Below are 17,133 nucleotides of genomic sequence, written 5' to 3' on the forward strand. Positions count from 1 at the left end.
CTTCAAGCCAGTTAGCTATCGGAGGAATTCCTGTCTCCCAGGAATGGGCCTGCACTCGTATCCTTGCCATATGCCATCAATGACTAATAGAAACAACAGAAGGCATAACCCCAGTGCAAAAGCAGCCAAAGATTTCGAAGTGTGGGAGCAGGGCCCTTGACAAATATGTTCTCTGTATTCCCCCTGCACTGAAGACCTGTGCCAGAGATGTGGTCAAGGGGCTCAGTACCCTCCAGAAAAGGCTTCCACTTAGGACCATTTTTTTTAAATGCTCTGTAACTATTAACTTTCCACTAGGATAGGACTGGAAGAGGAAAGGGGAAAGACACAGAAAGTAAAGGTAAGTGTTATTTGAATATTTAACACACACCTACAAAGTTTTCACACTTGTAAACAATGCACCAAATATTTTATTTCTCTCAGTAGTTCATATGCAAGCAATTAACTCTCAAAGCATTTTTAAAAACACAAAATACATTATACTTTACCAATGAATTATTTCTATCCCAGAGGATTAAATCAAATTAAAATGTTACAAACATTTGAAAGTTTATTTTTACAACTGAGATGAATTTAAATATATCTATAAAAAATTTTAAATCAATGTTTTGTACATGCCATCAGTATAATACGGTTTCTTAAATATTTAGGACATTGTCAATAGCTGTGATTCCTATGAAATATATAATCAGATATCTCAAATTCCTGATTAAGTCAAATTTAAAGATACAAAACACTAGTGCATTTGCTATGAAATTCTGTTTATGATGCTTCTTTTAATATACTGCAATTAACTACTGATACAGAAATTCTGTTTAAGGCTAGAAGTTTTATATATGACACGTTCCTTCACAGAAAAAGAAATGATGTTGAAAAGGCAAGGTCCACCATACTGTATCAGAGATCAAGTACCAGATAACTGGTACCCTAACTGATATTAGGGTATCAGTTGTTATATCCTCTTTTTGGAGTCTATAGTAGATAATAACTAGGAAACATTTTAAAAGTTTTACGGCTTTCTTACAAAACAGATATAAAGTTTGTAGAAACTTGACCACATATCAACAAAAACAGAGCAAATCAAGTATGTCCACATCTTCATTTCTTCAATTCGGTGATTTGAAATAAATGTTACATTAAAAACCATGAGCAAATATAAAGATTCATTCAAGGATATTAAATACTTCTCATCATTTTAAAAGAAACTTTTATAGGCAGTATATCTCTGATCAGCATAAGTGAGATGTGGAAAGGACAAAAATAAAATACTGTACTGAACTGATTCTCATAAGCTTGCTCCCTCAAAGGATACACTTACCAGGTATTTTCCACAGTGTTGTCATATGTGCCTTATTTTATTTTTATATAAAATAACTAGACATTTTTCATACTTCCTAGTAAGTATTTAAAATACATTTCAAGGTATGCAATAGGATTAAGCATTAGTTTATGATGCCCATAAAACTCTTTCAACTTATAAAAAAATAATTTCTAGAAATATAAAAATATCAAGCTTTTCATATTTCTGAGTCTCGAAAAACATAAAGTACACTATTTTCATGTATCAGTGTTATAATTGTGCCACTTAAGTTCATCTCAAAAGAGCATGTAAATAATTTCAAAAGTTTTATGATGGCTACATTACAGACCACAGACCACAGATAGTTTGAGATTTGATTTTCCATATGTTTTTATATTCTAATGCAAGGAAGAAAAATAAGCACCAAAGTAAAAAATGTTTTTATTAGGAGAAAAATAATGTTTTCATGAAGAGAAAACAGAAAACATGTCATCTCTCCCTTTAGTGGCTTTTCTTCAATTATCTGATTTACCAAAAATATGAACTCAGTTCAATTACTGAACAAAGTACCCTTAAATAAAATATCCAACATGTGTACAAAGGTTTGTCCAAAATCTCCTAAAGAACACCAGTCATTCTAAGCTTTTTTCTCGTTCTTCAGTAAGAACTTTAATTAAAAACAAGCCCATTGCCCTTTGCTTCACAACTTTAACATTAATGGAAATTCCACTCTGAGTTTAAAGTGTTATTTCTTTGAGGGCCTGACCCATATAGGGGGCAGCGTAGAAGTGAATTGCTGACATAGACATGGTTACAAAATTAGAGTCAAAACTAAAGGGGAAAAAAATGGAAAATCCAATACCAGTTACCCTAGAAAAGAATTCAAGAACTGAAGGATTGCTTTAAAAATTCTCTTTAGCAAGATAAAGAAGAGTGATTTATAGACAAGACCGACAGTTGGTTTTTCTCCCGGTAGCAGCCCTCTGGGGCTGCTTTAATAGTGTGATTAAAATGGTATTTGGGGCCTGAGAAGTTTCAGTGATGACTGCTTCTTCAATTTTTGCTGTTGTCTCATTGATTGTGCATCATCAATGGCATTATATGCTTTCTGTAAAATAAAATATTTACTATGAATGGTAAAGACAAGTACAGGCTCATCTATGGGTAAAGGCAGAAAAGCAAGAGTTGGAGCTTTCCATACAGGTCCAACAGCAAAGAACAAGAATACACTAGTCCATAGGTGTAATGTGAAATAAGACCCTTATGCCCTAGTGAGCCCACAATATATTATTTTAAGCTAATATATCCATCCAGAGTTAAAATTGGAAAATCTTCTGGGAGAAATAATCAGTATAACAGATTAAAAAAATTCTTCCAGCTAACAACAAAGGAGGCATTCTGTAAAGTCAATGTTTACCTCTGCTGTGGCGGCGTCCTGCAGGTAAATGCTCCGGTAGCCATAACCAGCACTGTCTTTTTTGTGGAATAGTCCCTGCTCCTGTTTCAAAAGAAACAATGACAGAAAAATTATTCTGGGGAAGAAAAAAAATCAAACCCTTAATTGGATGCTTAAATGTCAATTCTATTTTATAACCAACAGACTAACCAAATATCCATATTCAGGTATGATAAGAACTAAATCATTTCAGTACAAGGATAGTGGTTCCATATGTGAGTTGTTAGAATTTATGAAATTGGATGAGTACACATCTATCTGGGTAAAATAATGGCTTTCTACAGGCTATGATAAATAGCCTACAGAAACACCACTTGATAACTCACCACATCTGACAAATCAAAAAACCCTTCCTTCATTTCCTTGGCTGGTAGATAAAATTCTTATATAATGTAAAACACATTGAGTCAATTCTCACCACTGATGTGAAAGAAAAGTGATAACTGAGGAGACAGTAATATATATGCAGAGTGACACAGTTTTCCCTGGTTTGAAAACTATGTTTCATATACCAAGGGATACTTTCAATTTCAACGCTCTACAATGAGGTAAGGTTGAAATGCAAAATGGTATTGTTCTACAGTTCTTTTATTTGTAAATTTGTATGAAAAGAAAACATAAATTAAAGGATAATAGTACCTGCATCTCTATTAAGTTTTATGATAAATGTTTTTCAGATAGTTCCAATAACAGGTATCATTCTTGTTTAGGAGAAAATACACATTCCAAGAATAACCACCCTCAAAATGACAATTTGTAGTTTTTTTTTAAAGGGGTGAAAATAAATTTATAATATATATAAGAAAAATGATACATTTCAAAGTAAAGTGAAGCCTGAGAACTATGCAAAGGGTTGGGGTATCATTTCTGTTAATCACTTGCTATGTAATTAAAAGTTCTTCCTTAGAAAATGATGAGAGGGATCCCTGGGTGGCGCAGTGGTTTGGCGCCTGCCTTTGGCCCAGGGCGCGATCCTGGAGACCCGGGATCGAATCCCACGTCGGGCTCCCAGTGCATGGAGCCCGCTTCTCCCTCTGCCTCTCTCTCTCTCTCTCTGTGTGGCTATCATAAATAAATAAAAAAAAAAAAAAAAAAAAAAAGAAAATGATGAGAAGGGAAGACATGAAAGTATTATCATATACTTAAATTGTATTTACATTTAAGTAAATACATTTAATGTATGTACATTTAATGCACTTAAATTTTGTAAGTGCCAAATGTGTTAAAACAGGAGTGTTTCAGATATACTTGTAATTATCTCCTAAAAGCCTTAAAAAGGGAATCTTCCAAAAAGCATCTAAGATTACAGCAGAATAATTATTCATATGAAGTAAAAAAATAATAATTCTTATTTACTAATGCTTTACTCTACAAAAAGGAAGCATCCACATCTTAATTCTTCTACTGGACACTTGACATAATCAAAGACTGTCAAAAGAATACAGCACAGAAATAAATTGACTATACATCTTTCCTTACATTTCACCATATTATAATAACAATAATATAATCATCATCACAATGATCCTTCAAACACTTTGTGTAGTTAGCTGTAAAAGACAGCCAGAAAGCACTGGTTTCCACTCAATTAACAAAGTCTTGGCTCTAAACATGTAATTCATGTTTTTTTACCTTGACTGGAATTTTTAGCATGTTTCCATGGACACTGGGAGGAAATACAAAATCTTCAAATGGACATTGCCAGTCTATGGACATATGGCCTAGGATTTCAACTTCATTTATACACAACACTCGCCTGTTTTTCAAAAGGAAACAAAAGCATGCAGGTAGTCATAAAGATAGTTCATTATTCTAATATTTCACTTTGCTGGATGGCACAGGCAGTATTCAGTAAATAATATAACTTGGCACTAAACAAATATGCTTTACATTTAAAAAAAAAAGCCTAGGTAACTGTCAAAGAGAAAATATGGCACCTACCAACTAACACAGCAGACTTTCAAAAGTTCCCCTTCTGCCAATCTTGCAAAATTCAGAAAAGTGTCATTTTTTTTTAACTGACCGAAAAACTTAAATCATCTTTGAAACACATAAGGAACAGGCTGTACTCTCATCTGGGAAGCAATAAAGGCAGAAGCCCCTGAAAATGTTTTACTTGGAAAATTATTAATTGCTCTTTACTGTCAATCATCTATGCCTTCCAGTCAAGAAAGAATGTGCAGGAAATGTCACAAACCTCAAATGTCAGCAAAGATTCACTTTAGGCCTACTAATAAATATCAGGTTTGAACACTTTAACACTAATGTACTGTATCAGAGTGAGTATCCCATTTTACTTAATAGCAAGGAGGAGGAGATGGGAATGGGGAGGAGGAGAAGGAGGCAGAAGGGAAAGAAAAAGAAAAGAAAAATCACGGAATCCTTAAAGGACATCCACACTGATTTTCCAGTGTGTGATTCAGATTAATTACTGATATAACCATACTTGATTCTGATTACAGAAAGCATAACTAGGAAAGTAAAGGAATTGTTAATTCTACAAATATCCAGGGTGCTAGAGAAACCAAGAAGATAGTATTTCTGCTTGAGAGGCACTTATAGGTTAGAAGGGAAATAAACATGTAAATATTCTGACAGCAAAATAAGATGAGTGCAGAAGGACAGTGTGCAGAAAATTATTCCGGAGCACAAGAAAGAGGGACTGATTATGTGGGTAAAGTATGTGGTATAAGAGCTGATTCTTGAAAGAAAGGAGTTCTCTATGTGGGAAAGGGAAAAGATAGTCCAGACAAAGGGAGCAGAGCACTAACATAATGGAGGGTACAAAAGGGGAGGGTTTATTTGAGGAATGTAGAGGTCTATAGCTGAAATATTACATATACACAAAGGTGAGAAAATTAGCTTAGTGCCAGATCTTGAAGGGTTTTTGTTGTTGTTGTTGTTGGGGTTTTTTTGTTTTGTTTTGTTGTTGGTTTGTTTTTTTTTTTTTTCAATTTTAGTACATCTTGACTTTAAATCTGTAAGGTAATGGGAAATTTCATGATCAAGTTTCCATTTTAGAGTCACAGCTCTAGTGGCCAAGGGAGGAGAGAAGGGATAATCAAAGTAGAACACTAACAGAATAGTCCAATCAGGGAACAGAACCTCAGTTAGGACAGTAGCTATGAAAAAGGAGGAGAGCAAGGTGGATTCTAGATGCTTAGGAGGTAGAGCTGAATGAACCTGGTGACTGATGTAGGGTGAGGATTGAACTAAACCTCCAGCACTATTTCTCAGCAGAGGAACTACTGGAATTTGGGGCTGACTTGGGACTGTTGTGTACTGTAGGAAGTTCATCATCCCTAGTTCAAGGCTTCAAAGGGCCAGAAGTGCTCTCTCATCATTGTGACATCCTTCAACACCACTCCATATTCTAAACAGTCTCCAAGAAGTGGATTCTATCCCTTCACTTCCTGTTCCAGAAGAGAATCACAAGAGCTAAGAGTTCCAGATAACAATTACAAATCACTGTGTCAAATGCAAATTCACCATTCCCATTGTCTTCACATTCTCTTTTCTCTTCACCATGCCAATAATAATATTGTTCTCGTAGCACTCTAAATCCTTTTCATTCTCTTCTTCCCATTCCATGTTTACCAGAGCTCAAATCTTGGTCTTCTATTTGACACACACACTGGAAAATCTCCAAGATCTCAACTCCAATCCTTATCTAAACTCCAATTATCTACACCTACATTTATAATCTACATCTCTATCTGTCCCCTGGACTATTAAGGCATCTCTACTATGATATCTCAAAGTGACATGAAATTCACTAAGTTTAAAAACAGAAACAAAAACAATCTTTTTCCTTAAATTACTATAAATGATAATACCAATACTCTTGGTATTTAAGCCCCAAACCAAAAAGTCCTCTTATATTCCTTTCTCTTCTAAACTCAATCAACACCAAGCCCTAGTCTTTTCAAGGCTGTCTTTGTTCTTTTAGTTTAGGCCTCACTGCTTCCTATCAGAACCACTGCCACAGTCTATGTGGTAGACAGAATTCTACTATGGTCCCGAAGATTCCCTGTCCTCTAGTATATAGACCTGTACAATCCCCATGACTATGAATATGATGGATTTCTCCCCCATGATTAGGTTTTATTATAAGGCAAAGGTGATTTTAAGAAAAAGTTTATCTGCATGGGCATGACATAAACACAAGGCCCCTTTAAATCTGGGTTAGAGGCTGAGAATCCAGAGTGCTGGTTGCTGAACTGAAGAAGCAGAAAGCCACATGGCAAAAATGAGGATAGGTTCCAGATGCTGTTAGCAGATACCCCGCTCACAGAGATCCAGGAAACTGGGATATTAGTCCTACAACTGCAAGGAACTGAATTCTGCCAACAACATTAAGTGAGCTTGGAAGTGGATTCTGTCCCAGAGCCTTCTAAAAAGGAAGTTTATATTTTGATTTAAGCCTGTGAAACCCTGAGCAGAGAGCCCAGCCATGCCATAGCCAACTCCTGTCCTAGAGAAATTGTGAGATAGTAAATCTGTGTTATTTTAAGCTGCTAATTTTATGGTAATTTTCTATGCAACAATAGAAAACTAACTGGTCTCTAACTGGTCTCCCTGACTCCACTGTGAGGCTCATCCATTTCAACATCTAAACTGCTGCCAGAGATCTTTCTAAACTGCAAACATCATCATATTAGTTCTCGTGCACAAACCTTCAGTGGGAGTGAAAAAAAGAGAGACTTACGTGTGAGCTATGTGCATATACCTCTATGTGAAAAGCTGCAATAATGAACAATAAAATATCTATACTTTTAAAAAAATTAGTAATCTTCCATCACATTAATGATAAAATCTATACCCTTCAGATGTCATGAGCAGATACCTATGACTATTTCATCTCCCAATGCTTTCCCACCAACATCCTGCTGTCCAGCCATTTCAAATGATCATACTGTTCAAAATGCCGTACTGTTTAATCCCTCTGACTGCCTGCTATTTAGGTATGAAAACTCCATACTCTGTAAGACAGCTCAAGCACATCTGCCCTAACACACTCCCCATGATACCTAGGTTCCCACCTTACTGAACCAAGACATTTTTCCTTTCCAGAGTCTCTGTATATCACTTTATCTTAGCATCTAGTATACTGTGATGTCACTAATAATGTGCCAGACCCTCCTTTAGATGAGGAGGGGACAGAAGATATAACTTTTAACTGTGTCCCTATTTCTGTCAGACACTGATAGTGCAATGGTCAAAATATGTATGTCCTCTCCCAAATCATACATTGAATCCCAAACCCAATGTGATGGTATTTAGAGGTGGCACCTTTGGGGGTGAGTAGGTCATGAGGGTAGAGCCCTCATGAGATGAGATCATCTCATCAGTGCCCTTATAAAAGAGGCCTGAGGAAACTCCCTTACCACTTTTGCCATGTTAGGACACAGCAAGATGGCCATCTACGAATCAGGAAGTGAGCCCTCACAGACACAGAATCTGCTGGCCCCTTGACCTTAGACTTCCCAGGCTTCAGAACTGTGAAATTAATGCTTGTTGCTTAAGCCACCTATCTATGGTATTTTTGTTATGGTAGCCCATACAAACTAACACAGAAGGTTAAAAAAAATGCCTATTCAGAGAACAATTTCCTAATGAAGATTACTAAAATACTAAGCAGGAGTTAGGACCAACTAGTGAAGATACAGCCTGATAAATTTAGGTCATGAAAACTTGTATTTTTTTTCTAAAAACTGATAAGAGAAACAATTCAGACTAAATTTTAGATAAACTCCAATATGGAAAAATTAAGAGCCCTATATATTGGAAAACTCAAAAAAGTCATTAAAATATTGATAATGTATTAGGTAAAAAGAGCTAATATTAATTTATAAAATATTATTTAAATTCAGTAAGAAAAAGAATGACATAATAAAAAATGAACAAAGGATATGAAAAAGCAACTCATGGAATAGAAAATAAACATACATGATGAATGTATTAAAATGTTCATACTCATTAGCAATCAAATAAATGCTAATTAAAACAAAGAACTATTTTCTGCCCATTAAGTTAGCAAGAACAAAAAAGTTTAAATAATAACACTAGTCTTAGCAAAACTCACAGGATAAAGAGCATTCTGTTAAACTGTTGGCTGAAAAAATAAATAAATAAAAAAAAACAAAACTGTTGGTTGTATGTAAAAAAAATCAATACACTTGTTCTGATAAAACAAGTTAGCAATATATAAAAGAGTCTCAAAAATCTTCACGGTTTTCAAATCAGCAATCCCACTGATAAGAATTCATCCTAAGGAAATAATTATAGAAAAAAGACTGAGTTGCAAAGATATGTTTATAATAATACAGTACTGGGAGGGAAAAACTGAATATCAAATAGGAATAAATAGCATTTAAATAAGTCATACTATATCCATAAATACAATATTACAGTCATTAAAAAGTATGTTATCTATGAATATCTATCTAATGGTCTGGGAAGATGATAATAATACATTGGTGAAAAACCTAGGTTAGTTAAATATACCTAACGTATTTTTGTACATAGTACAAAATTCATACTTGAATGTACTGCAGCTGGCTGTAGAAATACATAGTTTTTACAAAATACATACGTAGCTGGATGGTGGGATTGCTGGTAAAGGCTGTTTTTAGGGGTTATCATAATTTATGATTCAAACCAAAACATTTTTAAAAATGAAAGGGAGGGGATCCCTGGGTGGCTCAGCATTTTGGCGCCTGTCTTTGGCCCAGGGCGCGATCCTGGAGTCCCGGGATCGAGTCCCGCGTCGGGCTCCGGGCATGGAGCCTGCTTCTCCTTCTGCCTGTGTCTCTGCCTCTCCCTCTCTCTCTATGTCTATCATGAATAAATAAATAAAATCTTAAAAAAAAAAATGAAAGGGTTAGTTGCTAATTGGGACAAAAGGTGCAAATCAGCTCCGTTCTAAACAAACTACAATGTGTGGTTACTTTGTTTTCATCTTTTAAATTATTGTCTTTATCAGGGGTGGGCTAACTACAACCTGTGAGCCAAATTCAGCCTATGACCTGTATTAGTAAATAAAATCGTACTGGAAAACAGATACCCACCCCCCATTCATTTACATACTGTCCATGTTTTCCCACCACAAGGGCAGAAATGAATAGTTGGGAAACATACCATGGCCCTTGAAGCCTAAATATTTACAATCTGATCCTTTAAAGAAATTCTGTGGACTCTTGATCTGTACTATCTACAATGAATAAGCATAATTCTAGCAATAAAAGAGTTATTTTTTAAACACCAACTTTAGAAGAAATGCTATTTTTATGTAATCATTAAAGGTAAAACAGATCAGCATAATGATAATTACCTCAGTCAAAGCATTTCCTATTAGAGTCTTCTAAAGCTACAAGGAGACTAAATAATTGTACTGGTCAGAAATATCTTACTAATTACCTCCCAAAAAACCTCTATAAGTGACTAGATTTAAAGTTACTATGATTTTTCATTTTACTTGAAGAAAAACCAGATATATAACATGTACAGTAATATTCCCACAAAGTACTTAAATCAAATAAGTTCTAAAGTATTAAGTATTACCAGAAACAACCCACCCAAAAAACCCGATTTCTATTACCTAGTTTTGAATTACATAAAAGGTATACAATTTTAAAATGAATTAACACATTGCCATTGTAGCTAAGTACAACATATAGTACAAATAAACACTGTTTTGAGTCTAATCTAGTGCACAAAATACAAAATTATGGGCATAAAAAATAAATGATTATAGTCCAATCAGTAAAAAACACTTTTTAGATTGTTTTGCGCATATTTTTACTTAATGGGCAAATCATGTGACTGGTTAACTCCTTGAAAAAGTTTGTGGTTTAAGTCTGAATCCTATCATTTTAGTTTTCCTTTCTCTTCTTCCAGCCAAATATATTTCAATGCAGTAGAGTAAGGAATCTAATGCAGATTTTTGCCTATTGTAAATACTCTGCCTTAATCCTATTAAAGTATATAACTTAGAAGGTTCTGAAAATTATTAACATTTAATAGTCATTTTGGAACAAGTGATATAGGAAAAATTTCAGGAAAATAAACTTAGTGGTTTAGTCCAAGTTCTTCTATTTGGAAAAATTATCTACCATTCCCAAAATACTTAGAAAAAAATTCGAAAAAACACACAGATGTAATACCATCCTTAAAAAAGGTATGCTAATCATCTAAAATAAAACCTTATAGTAAGAAAAAGTAATTCATGAACCCAGTCTCCATAGCTGGATTTACAATTCACATGTAATAGTATGACTACTACACCTACAAAGTCTATTCTAGACCCCATATCTCAGTAGTTGTTTAACTGGGATAACCTCCTTAACTATGCTGAGTCTCAGTTTCAGCATCTCCAAAACGAGAGGGTTAGAACAGATGATTTCAAAGGACTCATCTAGATTGTATTTTTGTGACTAAATGACAGTGAGCATTTTATAATTTTAGTATAGTTCTCCAAGTCCTCTGCCATTTTAGTTTTCGAAATTCTTGTCATCTATATAGTTTGCATTTGAAAAAAATGTCACTTAAAGTTAATACCTATTTGTAATCATAAGGATTGCCTTCTTGCTTCCAGAAATAGCACAGTGGTATCGATACGTCTCTCCTTCTAACTTTCTGATATGATTCTGAAAAGAAAACAAGACTCAAAATTTGCATAGTACATGCATCCAAATAGTATTTCCAATACTGTATATTAGTTAATTATAGTAACAGTGCTAGTTAGGGAAAAAAATATTAGAAACAAAGGCACAATATTGGCATATGAAGCTAGAAGAATATTCACAGCATAACTCTGAGTGTGCCTTAAGAGACAAATCTGTATTAAATGCTTACTAAATGATCTTATAAAATACATCTCATTCTGTGACAACACATAGGTTTAAAAATATCTACCAGAGGTAATCACGCATTTTCATTAATGGAATACGAACATATGCTAATATGAAGTGTGACATTAACGTTATAGGGGTTCTTAACCTTGGGTCCATGGAAAGACTCTGGGAGGTCTATGAACTGCACCTAAAATAGCACATAAAATTTTGAAAATGTGGTTCTGCAACTTTTCTCAGAAGATGGTTCATATTTTTCATCACTTTTTTAGTAGGTCTGTGATCCTTCTCAAAGGTTAAGAACCACTGATTTATATAGATAGATATACACATAATAAAATTTCAAGATAGCTGATCCTAATGCTTTTGAGTATTTGGTCTTATAGATTAAACATGCATGAAAAGTACATGTATGTAACAAATTATATTCTTGAAAGAAAAGAAAATATAATGTCAATATTAACAAACATGAAAAATTTCTAAGATTTCAAATAGCTGGCACAATTTATTGCTAAAGACAATAAACAAGCATAAATAATTCAAGTATAAATATTAGCACATTAAAATACATTTATTTTCATTTCAACTATCTCCAAACTATTGTGATTTGAATTAGCACACATTAAAAAATGAGTAAAATAGTTATTTTTATAATTAATGCTAATCGAATATTATTGACATTATCTATAATGCATGATTAAGGATCAGATGATATAATGTATATGAAACTACAGAACATAAATATAACTAATAAATAAGACTATAACATTTATAACCAAGAATACATCAATATTATTAAAAGGATAACAATCGATAATAATCACAAGCAGAGAAAACACATTTGTTATTTCAATGCTTACATACACATTTTCCAAAAATTCTTGGTTCAGTCATTCCTGGACAGTTATGAAAAGCCAAGAACAAAGAAGATGAATCCCAGAAGTGGGATCTCATCTTAGAATGAGTCTCAGAGACAAGTGGTATTTAAGTCAACTTGTTTCACATCTTGCCTTTGTGGATTAGCTAAAATCTTTTAACATTTATACCTTAAGTTCTTTAATTAAGAGAAAATGGGAAATGAATAGAACAATTCAGTATATTTATTTTTAGCTTTGAAATTTAAATGCTAAAATATTTAGATGTGAGATGCAATGTAAAAGAAATACTACCCACGTTCCATTGTGTATGCATTTTCATTAGTTATCAGGCTATTGTATTCTGAACCACTGAAAGCTTTTAAAGTATAATTTATCATCATATTTACTACATGATAGAAACTGTTTTCAGCATGACTAAAATCCACTACACTCTGAGATCAGATTAAGATATTGAGTCACTGATGGCAGCAGAAGACCAGATTATAGCTGATAAAATATTTACTCCCTTCCCAAAATGCAACTTGAGGAATTTACAATATTTAGCAAAAGCATTCAATATTTTCAAGTAAATTCTAAGGAAATAATATATGAAAAATCAATATGTATAATGATGTTTATCACAGAATTATTACTATTAGTAAAATAACAAGTATTTTTAAGGCCAACAACTTGGAATGGTCAAATACACATTGTTAAGTTTACTTCAAGAGATGGTAATGCAAGAATTGAGAATGAAGTATTTCTATGAACATGGAAAAATATAATTAAAATTAAAAAGCAACAAACATTTTAAATATTATATAGTCATAAGCATGTGAACCAAGAGAATATTAAATAAAAACTATTTTTATATATTTCATATATGTATCATATATATGTGTGTACATATAATATATATGCATGTGTAAACAGTAATTATCTTAGGAGAATAAAGGATAAGCAGGAAAGTATATCCTATGAAAACATAGTATATGATTTAGTAACTTTCCAAGCTGAGTCAAGAATACAGAGCAATACTCAAGAGAAAAGGAAAATAGGGTAAATGAAAAGATGCCCAAATAATTTAGAATGTACCCATATTACAGTAAGGGCTGGGAGGACAGATTTTTACACTCTAGTGTTAATACTACATGTTTTGATATACTTGGTCCCTTAAGGACTGAAGTCTTACTTCTTTTGTATATCCAGCACAGTTTAGATAATAAATACTTCATACCAAAGTGATTACAGCAAGAGAGGCAAGGAATGAAATAGCCTGAATTTAACTATCTATGCCTACCCTTGTTACTCATGGAAAAAAATTATCAAGTCCTCTCATTAATGTACAATCATTCTATTTTTTCCAGTAACTATAATAATATAAAGTTTAAAAGGTTGTCTGATATCATAACAAAAACTAATAAATCAGACAAGATACTCAGCTAAAATAATAAAAAGTTACTTGAATTTTGTGCTTATAGACATACAGTTATAAAAAGGGAAATCACAAGATTAATAACATAAAGAGCTAAACAAACAAAAAGTAAACCATAAGAAAAAAATTTAAACAAGTTATACAATTTCCCAAAAGTCAAGTCTCATTAAAATTGCAATATATCCAGGAAAATTAAAAATCGTTATTTTTACCTAAGAAGGAAGGCTAATTATTAGTGATGATTTAAGACAGCATCTTGAATTAGTTACTGTGCTTGGTTCTCAGAGAAACTGTACATGCGGTGACATTTATGCCAACCCTCAATTATCTAGGCACAAGAAAAGTTTGTCAGCTATGGTTTTAGGCTGATCTTTAGGTGTCATTCTTTCTTCTTTAAGTGCTTGTTTTAAATAAGAAGCATTCAATTTATTCTTTCAGTAACTGCAGTTTAAACAATACATAATCCAACTGAACAGTTATATGTCAGCCGTTTCACTCTCTACAAATGGACGGTACATTAAATATAAGTTTACACTTTGGTTTCAATTTTGGGGAGAAGAATGAAAGTTGCCAGATAAGATGCTGCTAAATCAAATCAAACATTTCAAACATTTCTATCACTTATAAAAGAAGAGAAATCAAAACACAATTGATTTTCAGAACTATTAGGGTACCAATTTCAAAATGACACTTTAGAATAATTTTTGTTCTCATTAAGATAAATCCTCCTTAAGAACTTAAAAGCAAAAAGGATTGGTTTTTAAAAATAAAGATATCTATAAAAATAAAGTTATATATAAATTCAATGGACACATAAATAATTTGCCGAATTACATGTTCTACTCCTATTTATGTTAATTAAAACATGTGAAATAAGCACAACCAACAAAGAGATGCAAGTTCTGGGGATGCTTGGGTGGCTCAGTGGTTAAGCGGCTGCCTTCAGCTCAGGGCATGATCCTGGAATCAAGTCCCACACATCAGACTCCATACAGTCTCTGCCCCTCTCTCTCTGTGTCTCTCATGAATAAATAAATAAAATCTTTAAAAGAAAAAAAAAAAGAGATTCAAGTTTTGAAAGGCAAAAATGCTAATGGCTGCTTAAGTCTCTGCCTTCTCTCTCTCTGTCTCTCATGAATAAATAAATAAAATCTTTAAAAGAAAAAAAAAGATTCAAGTTCTGAAAAGCAAAAATACTAATGGCTGAGGATGTATGTAATATATATATAATATGATTGCCATTTGTCCAGTGAAAGTACTGAGAGGTTAAAAAAAAACAGAGATTAAGGGAACATGTTCTCAAAATTCATGTCTCAACTCTTATTGAGGTCTAAGGACAGACCAACAGCTACTTATATTTCAATTATTAAAACATATGCCCCAGTTAACACCCCTATAATTTGATTCAATCTCGGATGATGTGTGAAACAGAGTTATGTAATTCCATCATCAGGACTCACAAATGTAAAGAATACAAAATAGACTGGACCTGACAATTGTTCTTATTTTTCAACTTTACCTGAAAGTACATGAATACCATAAGAAAAGATAAAATTTTCAAAATGATAGTAAAATTGCTTCTGGACACAAAGTCTTTCACCAATTAAAAAAGAGGAGAGTTTATTTCCTACACCCTCTAATTTTTTTTACTAATCTCTTATTCCTGTGCAGTATTACTAAGAATACCATCATCTTTGTTTGTAGTCAAGCTACTACAATAAAAAGCTGAGAGGTGAGAGTTGTAAAGAAAACTTCATTGAAATGAACACTCAATCTAAATAAATCAAAGACAGTCAATTAATACCACAGTTTGTTTTGATTTTTAAGGATGAAATCAAGTAGTAGTATAGGAAACATTTACTCCTGTATTTCCGGTTCTTGCTGTGTAGGCAGAAAAAGAAAGAAAATAAAGTTAGAAGCATGCAGAAAGATAAAATGTAGTCACATACAATAAAAACCAAAGGCTAAGAATAATAAAGAATCATATTATTTTGAGGTCAAAGCAGGGAAACATTAAATTTTTGGGAGGGGGGATTCCAGTCAAGGGAGAAAAGCAATTTACATATGTATGTAGTATTATTTAAATGTAGTGAAGTTAAAACTAAAATAAAAGCCAAAAAAATCCACCTTAAAATATTTTTAAGATTTAAAAAGACTGTCATTGTACATAATCTTTTTCTCTTTCCTCTAGTTTCTGTTTACCTGAATAAATCTAGATTTACAGAGTAATCCAAATAAATTAATTTGGCCTGGAGAAAAAGAAGCAGTGGAATTCCTATAATTAGCTACAAAAGTAGGAGACCAAAGTAAACAGTTAACTAAATGAACTACCACACAAGTAGTAAAAAGCCTATGACATCTTTTAACATCCTCTCTGCACAAAAATTCTTTGTTCTTGTGTAGAAAAAAACTACCAGTCATTCCGATTTAACACACTATGCAAAAATAAAAAAATAGATAATAAATTCTACTCTACAAACCATGCTCCCTGTGTAATCCTTAATGAAGTTCATGAATCAGGAACTTTAAGAACGACCCATGAAATCCTTGTCCTAGAAATATTTAATATTAAATTTTACCCATGACCACGAAGAAGAGATTTTATACCTCATATAAATCATAGCCCTCGGATTCCTGTCTTTCATATGGGCGAATGATGCCATCTTCATGGATGAAACGAGGGGGACGGAGCCTGGACACTTCCTCGGTTGATTCTGCGGCCCTGTATAGGGCAGCAGAATAAATATAAGAAAATATATGAGAATCTTTCAAAATTATAAATAGAAATACATATGTATATTAAATTCTGTACATTTCAAATGATATCAGCACTTGATAAAAACAGTAATTTTAAATAATGTGCCCATTATAATGTGGCAAGTCTTTTTTAAAACCAAGTCTGTCAGACTCCAAGTTTCCCCACCTTTCCTTGGAGAAAAGAAAATAACAAAATAACAAAGGCAGGGACTAGATTGTCCACTCTGTATAGGCAGCTAGCACAGGGCCTGGCATGTAGTAGGTACCAATCAACATTTGTTGAACAAAAGAGAAAGTGAACCGTAAAAGCTGTCTCTTCTTACTCCTTTCTGGTGGCACCCCACCTTGTGATCCATCATAGTTTTCACTTAGACCTCCACATCCTGAAGAACAGGCAGTGTTTAACTCGTTTATATATTCCTAGCAACCATAAGCACACAGACACATACCTTGCACACAGTACGCATACTTAATTA

The 17,133-nt window shown here is 33.3% G+C and overlaps 1 protein-coding gene across 6 annotated transcripts in view; it reads right to left on the reverse strand.

Annotated features, from left to right (window-relative positions):
• Positions 1-378: 378 nt before the first annotated feature.
• VPS13C (vacuolar protein sorting 13 homolog C) overlaps positions 379-17,133 on the reverse strand; it is a 176,356-nt gene continuing 159,601 nt past the window's right edge. For 3 of the 6 annotated variants that reach the window (XM_025472615.3, XM_025472616.3, XM_049104457.1), the window contains 5 exons: positions 16,508-16,622; positions 11,316-11,404; positions 4,389-4,512; positions 2,718-2,798; positions 379-2,408 (listed from right to left, as the gene is read on the reverse strand). In XM_025472615.3, coding sequence (XP_025328400.1) covers positions 2,307-2,408; positions 2,718-2,798; positions 4,389-4,512; positions 11,316-11,404; positions 16,508-16,622 — 511 coding nt within the window. In that variant the 3' untranslated portion in view covers positions 379-2,306. Of the gene's footprint in view, positions 2,409-2,717; positions 2,799-4,388; positions 4,513-11,315; positions 11,405-14,112; positions 14,943-15,636; positions 15,782-16,507; positions 16,623-17,133 lie in introns of those variants that run through there. The other 3 variants (XR_003146096.3, XR_007407480.1, XM_049104456.1) reach the window with 3 other exon arrangements.

Source organism: Canis lupus, chromosome 30 (assembly GCF_003254725.2).
Source record: "Canis lupus dingo isolate Sandy chromosome 30, ASM325472v2, whole genome shotgun sequence".
Classification (NCBI taxonomy): domain Eukaryota; kingdom Metazoa; phylum Chordata; class Mammalia; order Carnivora; family Canidae; genus Canis; species Canis lupus.